The 10,643-nt window shown below is 42.5% G+C and overlaps 1 protein-coding gene across 1 annotated transcript in view; it reads right to left on the bottom strand.

The window, feature by feature from the left end:
* Positions 1-4: 4 nt before the first annotated feature.
* Positions 5-10,643, bottom strand: part of LOC126390831 (complement C3-like) — a gene marked incomplete at its 3' end in the record, with an annotated part of 34,056 nt that continues 23,417 nt past the window's right edge. The window contains exons 24-39 of the mRNA XM_050045305.1: positions 10,545-10,641; positions 10,239-10,398; positions 9,981-10,076; positions 6,880-7,030; positions 6,666-6,751; positions 5,628-5,705; positions 5,369-5,524; positions 5,180-5,242; positions 4,933-5,014; positions 4,772-4,821; positions 3,836-3,925; positions 3,634-3,748; positions 3,332-3,421; positions 2,116-2,208; positions 1,932-2,015; positions 5-135 (exon numbers count right to left, since the gene is read on the bottom strand). Coding sequence (XP_049901262.1) covers positions 5-135; positions 1,932-2,015; positions 2,116-2,208; positions 3,332-3,421; positions 3,634-3,748; positions 3,836-3,925; positions 4,772-4,821; positions 4,933-5,014; positions 5,180-5,242; positions 5,369-5,524; positions 5,628-5,705; positions 6,666-6,751; positions 6,880-7,030; positions 9,981-10,076; positions 10,239-10,398; positions 10,545-10,641 — 1,622 coding nt within the window. The remainder of the gene's footprint in view (positions 136-1,931; positions 2,016-2,115; positions 2,209-3,331; positions 3,422-3,633; positions 3,749-3,835; positions 3,926-4,771; positions 4,822-4,932; positions 5,015-5,179; positions 5,243-5,368; positions 5,525-5,627; positions 5,706-6,665; positions 6,752-6,879; positions 7,031-9,980; positions 10,077-10,238; positions 10,399-10,544; positions 10,642-10,643) is intronic.

The following is a 10,643-nucleotide window of genomic DNA, read 5'->3' as shown; positions in this document are numbered from 1 at the left end:
GTTGGTCTGTGTAAATATCTTTGGATGCACCCATGATAAGGTAGGTTTTGCCTTTGTTCAGACCTAAAGTCTTTCTGCAGTGCCGATAACTGAGGAATGTGCGCTGTTTATTCAGAGGGCCTACGTCATCATTTCCTGTGGTTAAAACAAAGAACAGAGAGAACATACTTAACAGAAAACTATGGTTTATTACATCCACCAAAGAGGTCATGCTTTTGGTTCAGTATGTTTGTTTGTTTGTCTGCAGGATTAGGGAAAAGTGCTGGCCTGATTTTCATGAAACTTAGTAAAGGGGTGTAGCATGGGTCAAAGAAGAAACCGTCAAATTATTTTGCCCTTTTCTTTAACTTGAAATATACGACATTGATAGTCTTGATTGCCTGCACTTGGCTATCTCGGACATTACAAGCAAACATAGAGGTTGCTGGGCCGAAATAGCGGCAGAGCTATGGTAACATAGAGGTTGCTGGGCCGAAATAGCGGCAGAGCTATGGTGGTAATGGTTACGTCTCCAGTCTGATCTCTAGAGCACAGCTGATATATTTGTGTGGTTTGTTTACATGATGAAACAGACGTGAATAATGGATTTAGTGTGGACGGACAGCTCTGATTTTATGTGATATTACGTGATATTTGGATGCTCATTGACTGTCAGGACAGAGTGTCATTATGTTCCACTCAAGAGGGGTTGCTGAGTCAAGTGTGACTAGATAGTAGTGGTTCCGGTCCAGTGTTTGGCTTAATATCAAACCAGTTTGAAAAATGTTACACCAGTTGATCAGCTAGCTGGTAGGGACATGGAAGTAGGGGGGCTAACGTGCATATGCTGCCCACCGGCTACCCAAACTAAGGACAGGGAAGTTTGGATTACGTATGCATCGTCAACATTTTGGTATAGGGCATATGGCCTTGGAGGAGGTCTTCTCTTCTAGTTTCAAACTAGCAATACCCCTGTGTTCAGCAGATTTCGGGCTCAGATCACAGCTTTTATTTTGGTGAGTACGATCATAACTGATAGAAGTGATGATCAGAGCAACATGTAATAAAATACATTTTTCCTTTAAACATATTAGATGCCTAACAACAAGCACAGCTTCGAAACATTACTTTTGAATTCTCACGTACTCCCAGTATAATTGTGGCTGGAAGCAGCTCTGGGGAGATCTGAAGTGAACGTCAAAATCAGAAAGGGATTGAAATGTATCGGTGAAGATTCTCAGTCATCCAGGTCATGGTTAGTATCGGTGAAGATTCTCAGTCATCCAGGTCATGGTTATAGTAAGTGCTGTATCGTAGGCTACTGGACTTGCTTGCGTTTCTTGAAGACGTTTCGCCTCTCATCCAAGAAACTTCTTCAGGTCTAAATGACTGGTACGAAGTTGCAGGCTGTAAACCCTGTGTGGGTGGGAACCCTTGCAGAGTTGTAGGGGTCACGTGAGCTCTTAGTTTCAGAGTCGTGAAGGTCACAATGTGAGCCGTTGACCTGGCTACCATGTGAGTCGTTCGGGTCAGGTGGGACCTGGGGTGAATGGGTGTGAAGTCGTCTGGGGAGGGATCCCAAGACTACATTGTAGGTGGGGGATAAGTAGTGTCGTAAGCCAACCCCTCTGTTTAACGATGGTCGTTCCAGCTTGACGTAGATGGCTTCTTTTACTCCTCCTTCAAACCATCTTTCCTCCCTGGCCAAGATGTGCACATTGTTGTCCTCAAAGGAGTGTCCCTTCTCTGACTCTGCAAAGGTTCCCACCCACACAGGGTTTATAGCCTGCAACTTCGTACCAGTCATTTAGAACTGAAGAAGCTTCTTGGATGAGAGGCGAAACATCTTCAAGAAACGCAAGCAAGTCCAGTTGCCTACGATATAGCACTTACGACTGAAATGTGGTATCTCACCTTTGAGGTACTTTACGTTCAAAGATGGAAATACCCACCTTCTTTGATGACTTCCAGTACCAGCACTGTGTAAATGTCCGTGGACAAGCCATCTATAAAATCTTCCACTCTCACTTTGTACACTGGGGAAAGACAAATTGCAGGTTGTTAGCTCACTGGCTCCATTGCTTACTTATTCTTGTAATTTCTCAGTCACGCACAAAAACATATAGAAACTCTTACCAAAATCTATATTACTGCTCACTTTAGTCTCACAGCTCTTAGCTGTGCGCTCCACATTGCTGACGTTGCCCTTCTTCAGTACACCACAGTTCTCTGGAAATAAACAGTAGACACAAAGTAAATACTGATGTTGCGCACTGTAAAGCCACAATTACGCACGGCAGATCCGCTGGTTCCATTTGTGCAACCAGCATCACACTATTGTAAAATAAATAACTGTTCCTGAATGTGATAGTGAATATGATAAGCCACGCTTGTCATATCATAATGTATTCTTTCTAATCCCACCCCGAGCCCAAGTGTGCCACAGGTGTGCCAAGGGAGTCTGGCCTAAAGAAAATGCACCTAAAGTGCATTTGGCACGCTCGTGACACACGTAACTGTGATCTCGATGTGGATGGAGCCTGTGGTAACCTCTTGTGCACACAAGAGGACACCATTTTACCACTTTATTGCCGTAACACCTGAAAATGGGGGAATATAAATTCTGCTTGTCTCTCATGCTCTGGCTCTAGTGCTTCAAACAAGGTCTAACACTAAATTCTGTATTATCACGCTGTGATCTTGAGAAAACAAATGTTGTTTTCTTATGACAAATGATCTTGTTGTCGAGAGAAATCAGCCTTTTGTTTCCTCGGTAGGGCAGAGTGTAGTTTGACCATTGTCTGGCATATTTGGATGTAATTTGTGTGTTTTTTGAGAGATTGCAAGTTAACAATAAGAATTCAAGCATTTATTCTCAAGAATTTACCTATGAAATGGTAACAAAACTGTTTGCGTGATGAAGGTCTAGTCTCTGAAATGTTGCAGCAGCATTAAAATTATTTTTGCAAGTTAGACAGTGTGCGGGAGTCTTTTCTACAAATTTTCTCAAATATCGACATAAATGAATCTATCAATACGAGAAAACAAGCTTTATCTTGATAAAATGAAATAACTAATTTAACAAGCTTTATCTTGATAAAATGAAATAACTAATTTGATCTCGAGATAACGTCGCTGGAAAAATAACAGCAAGCACGGCCGTTCTCAGCTTCCATAAAATACACAACTAACAGCCTGATTAAGTAAGATACGTGTTTGTATGAGTTGATGGGTGGGTGCAGCTCTATCTAAGTCACAATTTAAGAATATTCATGAGTTATTCAGTCAAGATTTGAGATGTACAATTATGCATATACAGCCTCAGTCTTTAGTTAGACATCATCTTGTTTACCTTCTGCACATGTGCATTCATCATTTCTACAGATGCGCAGTAGCTCACCACCTCTCCTCTCTGGATGGTAGAACTTCACACAATGTGTTTCTGCAGTGGGAAAGAAAAAAACGAAAAATACTTGCAGGATATTCTGGGCTCACAGCAGGATTGTATATCTGGAGAATGTGAAAACACACCCTTAACCACTGTGCTATATACACTGATATCTACTGGCAGCAAATAATAATCCTTTAACCTGGTCCGCGTTTGTTTGTGGGTCAGAGGCAGAGCATATATTTCTGGGTGTCTTTGAGACTCACGGTTACTGTTTTCATGGTTAAACTCATAGACAGACACAGCAGCTGGTTGTAAGACTCCCACTTTCATCTTCTGATGAATCCTAAAAATGATCTCCTCTGGACTTGTGTGAGAAACCTGCGGACAAATGTGAGGTAGAGATAAAAAAAAAAAAGAACAAGGCAGACAGAAATAGTATAGAGGCAGGAAACAGTCATGTCTTACCTTGTCCAGGTGGATTATGAGTGAGCTTCTTTCTGACTGGGCGGGGTTTACCGAATACTTTGCAATAGTGCGGGCACGTCCTTTGGCTAACTACAAACACACACACATACACACACACACATATATATATATGTGTATATACACCGATCAGCCAAAACATTAAAACCACTGACAGATGAAGTGATTAACATTGATCATCTCGTCATAATGCAATGCTCTGCTGAGAAATCTTGGGTTCTGGTATTCATGTGGATGCCACTTGACTGGCACCATCCAACCAAACACCGTTGCAGACCAAGTATACCCCCCTTATGGTGATGTAACTCTCAGATAGCAGTGGCCCCCACCAGCAGGACAATGCACCATGCCAAAAACGGCTTAGGAGGTGTCCAAGGATATGACAAAGAGCTCATGGCGTCAACCTGGCATTCAAATTAGCNAAATATTATCAAATATTACAATACATAACTGTTATAAAGCTATATAGCTATAAACTGTGACAAAACAATATTTTTTGAGAAAATTGAACTTGGTGGTGAAAATTAACTGCTTTTTCTAAAGATAATACTTTAAATCTGGACAAGAACTCGACAAGAAATTTAACATAATAACTGCAAGATTGCGTGATACAATCAACAGCTTCAAACCAGCTGCCAAATGGTTTGGAATCTATGGATGTTCAATTGAGTTTAAAGTGAGTCAGACAAATTCAAAAAAATACGTGACCATGATATCTGCAACATTTCTATTTTTTGAAAACATGAGAAATGAAAGCAAAAAAAGTTGCTATACTGGGAAGGGATAATGAGAAAATCAGGGACATGGGGCTACTAAAAACAATGGCAACACCGAAAAGACGATAATGGAAATAAATTGAAAATCAGAAATAGCCATTTAAATCTAATGTTTATTTATATGATTTCTTTTATGTACTTACAAAACCGCTATTTTCAGCCTATATATCCTCTCATCCTCGGCCATACTCTCTGGAGGAACAAAAATTTGGATGAAAAGTAATCTTTTCTCATAAGAAAAGGAGGCAGATGTCAATACAAAATAGATTAATGTGAGCAATGAGACAGAGGGCACCAAATTACCTGGAAGGAGCTGCACTGACAAGTTAAACCTCTGACAGTCACTCTCCTTTTCTTTCGGTAGAGCGTAATACAGCGACACCATCTGTTACACAGACATTAAATGCATTGTGATAATGTCAATAGGCTTACAGACTTAATAGTACTGTCCACGCGAGGTTATTTAAATGTCTTTGTTCTTATCTAAAAAGGACACATCAATAATCAACAGATGATAAAACTCAGAACTAAATTAGTGTTTTTTATGTACCGTTAGCACTGCTTCTCCTGTGCCTGTGGCAGTCACTTTCACGTTCCGGTTTATTTCATTGATCTGGGGGAATTTCAATGTGCAACACACACACACACACACACACACACGTATAAGCAGGAGAAACATACAGAAAACTTCATGGATGATGATGTTAATGAAACATTGTGTGTTTGTGTGTGTTCTGACTTTAGATGTTCTGGTGCCGTAGTGGTTTTCCCTGTTGAGGTTGTACTTGATAGGCCTAGACCTGCCCGGCAACAAGATGTCCACATTCAGGTCATACTCTGGTTCTTTAGCACTGGCCCAGTACTCTGCTACAGCCTGGTACACGAGTATAGTAGCCTAGAGAGTGTGGGAGAGAAGGAAAATGAAGTAGTTTGATCCCAGCAAAGAATTGAAACAGTGCAAAAAGATAGATAGATCGATAGCTGGAGGTCTGTGTTACCTGAGTTGATCCATAGCCTCCCTTCACTCTCCGCTGTTTGTTGAACCATCTCACAATAGGTATGGCTTCTTCGTAGGCCTTTATTAACAGAGGGGTTGGAAACAAAGGTTGTTATATAATAGAAATATCATTTTGATCGCTTATTGTTATACATCCATGTATATTTCCAAAGCATACCTTAGATTTCTGGACTTGTCTGTAATGTCTGCGTTTAGCAAAAATGTTTATTTTGTCTCTGTGATAGATTACTTCACTTAAACAAGAGGTACAACACACTCTCACTCCGACCTCCACACATATTGACATTTGGTCATGGACTTTCTACGTCCACATACGACGTGAAAGATACCCTGGGTGTGTTGGTTGTTGACGTTCTGGGATTCTGTGTCTAGTTCTGCCTGTTACATGCATTGTATTCTTTCAAAATACACTTCAGTTTTCACAGGAAATTTAACGCTTACATACAGTCTCTTTCAAAATAAATATACATTGGTACAACACCGCAAATTTGGTGGAAGGGGGCTCTGGCTTTAGAAACTTACAGGATGCAAACACCAATCTCTAGGCTGAAAGTTGGTGTTTGTTGGACCCATCCACTGCTCCTCCCGCCTGCCCCAGTCGGACCTTCACCGCCTAAGCTTTCATCCTTGTCCTACAGCATTTCCCCCTGATGCCGCCAGGCGCCATTAAACTATAATGGCAACCAGCTGCATATCGTGCTGACATTAAAGGACACCCTTTTTTGCTGGTTTCTGATGCCACAAGTCACTGCCCAAGCGCCAGATTTCGATGACTTTGGAGTAAGACTTGGCTCAGTTGTGAGTCTCTACAATGGGCTTTTATTCTTTACTACCTAGCAAGAAATATGCCTTTGGTTATCCATATAGAAGCAACTATGATGTCAGCAGTGTTGTCAGAGCTCAGAGGCTTTGCAGCTACCAACCTTCTACCCTGTAGTGTGGTACCATGAAAGATAACTCCACTGAATGATTTTATAGCATGATGTTCCATTGATACAGATAAGTAGGACATGCTCACCTTGGCCTTGACCAAAGCCAGAAGAGCGTAAGCTGTGGCCTCTAATGTGTAAACACGTCCCCTAGGTGTCGGCCAGTGGGACAAATCTAAGGAAATCACAGCCATGTGTAAATGCATTTCTATTCTATACTTCTGACTTCTGTTCTACTTTTACTTTAACAATGCTATTAAACTACAGTTTTTCTCTGATTATGTGTGTATTGCATAAAGAAACCTGGGGAAGCAAACTTCAAGAGGATCTCCTGGTTCAGTTTGTTTTCATTGGCCAGGGCATATGATGTTATGGCAACAGCATATGGGTTGATTAAGCTGGGCAGACGCTTCTCCAGATAGGCTGCTGCTTTTTCTATACTGCCTTGCAGACCCTGAGCAGAAGGAAAAAACAAAGAAAGTGAGGAAAAGGAGAATAATGGGAGAACATATAAATTGTAGAGATTCCTGAATCTGACAAGCTTAATCCTTGTGGGTCCTCAGGTGGTCCAAGAGGCCAATCCTAGATCCGCATATCAAGGGGGTGTGAGATAGAGGTTTTTGTGTGGTTTGGGAAATTTAATTATGTTTTTTTCTTTCGGAGGCCATTCTTGACTTCTGCAACACGGTGGAGGTTATAGTTTTCGTTTGTCCTCCTGGGGCATGGTGACCTGTCTAAAGCTGGGAGAAGAGAAATTGCTTTGGCAGCTGAGAGTAGGGAATGTGGATCATGAGTTGGTGTGTGACAGAGGCAGCAATGGTGGGTAGACTGGCCTCCTTGGGGACACTGAAGTTAGTGCATCTGCCCCGCCATAGATGTTGAGAATTCTCCTAAAGCATCTCTGCTAGTGAGCTTCTAGAGCCTTCAGTTGTCTGCTCACGTGATCCATGTTACTGAATTTGTTCAGTAGAGTGGGCAGCACCATCAACTTTAAGACCAGAAATTTGGTTTTGGCCTTGAGATTGTGATTCTCAAAAACCCTTCTTCTCAGCCATGCGAAAACCCTGCTGGGACTGCAGGGACCGTGATAACTTTCCTCATCAATGCTGTACAGAAAATAAGGGCCATGTAGGGTGGTTGGTTTTGGTCTTTGATACTTTTCTTGGAGTTGGTTAGTGTCCTTGCAGTCTGCTGGCTGTTGGATCTCTAGGACTTTCTTTGTCCTCCACTGGTTCTTCAGTTCCCTAACCTGCCTTTGAGCAACTGCTTTTGCATTGAGCGCTCTTTTATGTGTGCAATTTATGTATTTCTGCCATGTGACAAAGGCTGCCAGCGTTGATGAGGTTTTGGTTGGTTGGTTGGTTTGGGTTTGATTTTGGCTTTGTGTCCAAGATGCTTCTTAAGCCATGAAAATGACAAACTACAGTGTATCTCAGTCCCCCAATTCCAAATGGATCCCTTATAGACTCGTTGACTCAAGCCCTTACAGAGGACCAATTCCATTTCTTCCCCTTAGCCCTTGTCTTGGCCCTTACCATTAGTTTTGCACATTCACGTGAGGGGAAGTGGTGTCCCAATTCTCCATCAGGTTAAGAGCTAACCTGACGGAGAATTGGGACACCACTTGGGATTGGGGGAGTGTCTTCAGGACACTACTTGGGCAGTTCCTTACTGAGTACAGTCTGAGACTTTTGTCAACAGATGGTGCGATCTGGCCATTTTTTCTGTACCCTTATTTTTCGCTGGAGACAAATGGACATGACGGAGTGGATGAGGTAATGGTCAGACCAGCAGCCATTTGCCTGCTCATTGCTCAGGTGTTCAGTACCTCATTAGGATCATTTGCTGCGATGTGGTAAAGTCAATGGGGTGCCAGACATTAGAGCAAACCAGTGGTTCACCATTGTAGTTGTTGTTTCTAGTGCATCCTCATTACAAAGCAACTATGGACATGCATAAACTCAGGAGATGACATCAACGTGTCCCAAATGCTCTTTTTTCCATGTCCACACAGATACACAGTAACCAGAGTTTTGAAAAATCTGCACCTCAGGGGTTTTAAAAAATCTCTGTTTTGGAGACCCAAAACTCTGTTTGTGTGTGAATGAGAGTTATGCCAAGATGTTGAGGCAAATATGTTTGTAAAAATATCTGTATGTAGACACTTAGTCGTGTCATATCCTTACTACATTCCAACATTTTACCATGAGGATGGATGAGATTCAGCCCTTTCCACTGAAAACACAACACTAAAATATGAATCAAGCTTTCACCAGATCAATCAAAATGCCCTGGGAAGGACCAGTCATGGGGTTAGGGGGCAATGGACAAATGCTATATTTACTGTGGTCTATTTAAAGATAGTGTTGCTGCTAATAGGTCCCACTTAGTCTTTATATGCTTATTTGTATATTATGTGCACTTAAACTAATACACAAGTTGATTCAGTGCTACGTAAAGTGGCAACATGTTACAATTCTGATGGCCCCAAATAGGGTTGGGTCGGTATGAGAGAAAAAAAAAAAGTTCTGTTTTTTGTAAAAAAAAAAACCGCATCAAGTCGGTAATACCGGATTTTCGCCATTTGGGGGCGCACTTGACTAATTTAAAATAAAAAACGACCTTAGGACAACAGAGTGACAGTAACAAGTTGTTTCTTTTATTCCTTACAAATAAATTTTGCAGCTTACTCAGTCAGTGCAAACAAGGGTTGCCTCCTTCGTCTGGCTCAAAGCCAAAGTGTTGCCATAGTGGCGCATTCTTTGATTTCGTCGAGACTAAATTGCTCGCCATTATCGACTCCCAAACTCCAGGCTACAGTAGAGGCCTCGGCGCATGCGCACTCGCACCCCCTAGCTCAGTCCCCGCCCCACCCCCGACTCTCTCCTGCTTGCTGTGCGCTTGGTGAAGAGGCAGACACAGGTGCTCACAGACTCGGGCGTATTATAAGCGGAGCGGACTCCGTGTAAAAATGTCCGTGAAAAATCCCCACGATGTGAAAAATACATGCCGAACAGAACAGAACAGTCTTTTGTGTAACACTGGTGCGCGGAGCGGAGTCCCCGCGGTCGTGCTTTGCGCGCACAGGGCTTGTGGATGTCCACTTTTACCGGGCGGACCTCCGCGGCGTCCGCTCCACGTACGTTCCGCCCGAGTATGCGGCCCGGTCGGTCTCAAAAAAAAAAAAAAACCCGGTCCAAGACGGAGTACCGAACCGAATTGGTATTACCGAGAACCGACCCAACCGTAGTCCCAAACCAATTTCTGTTTAGGACCCCCAGAAGCCTGGGGTCGGGTTAGCTGTCCTTTTTTGTACCTGCCACGCAATACGAGCCATAACCTCCTTAGTTACAGTTCCCATTGGGGTGTAGGGTTGGTAAACTGTACACAGATGAGATACTCACATTAACAGTGGCTGTACATAGTATGCGTGACTCCTGCATGGCAATGAGGCAGAAGGCTGTCATGGAGGCATCTGAGTCTACACCACGCACATCTCCCTACACACACACACAAACACAAGCATATTACTACCATCATCAGCATTAAAATTCTGTGTATTCATCGATGACAGCCGGTGACATGTAATGGTTTTCATTTTGATTTGGTCTTTTGTTTAGAATCATGTTAAAGACTGATGTTAATAATAACAGTGCACCTACGATCATGGTTTCATGAGATACCGCTGCAACTTCTCTAAACAAGCCACCAGGTTGCTGCACGTTGTGAATCAGAAACTCAACAGCATCACAGATATGTTCCTTTTGCACCGCCACCAGATTGTTGGCAATGGAAAACACCTTGGCAACATAAGCTGTCAGCCTTAGAGAGGAAAGGAGAGAAGAAGGTGTGATAGTTTAGTTTCATTTATTTGTACATGAAAAACATCGCTTCTCACATAGTCAAAATCTAGGTTAAAGGAGGGTGTGCCATCATTTATGTATGAGTTCATGCATGCCAGGCCTCACCATGCGCTGCTTTTGTGATCAGGATACGCAGCAAAGGACCCATCATTTTTACGGTTGTTAATCTGATTGTTGTAACCTAGATAAAATAAATACACAACT

This window comes from Epinephelus moara, chromosome 5, assembly GCF_006386435.1.
Source record: "Epinephelus moara isolate mb chromosome 5, YSFRI_EMoa_1.0, whole genome shotgun sequence".
In the NCBI taxonomy this organism is placed as follows: Eukaryota; Metazoa; Chordata; class Actinopteri; order Perciformes; family Serranidae; genus Epinephelus; species Epinephelus moara.
The sequence above is the reverse complement of the archived record's forward strand: the minus strand, read 5'-3'. Positions and strand labels throughout refer to the sequence as shown.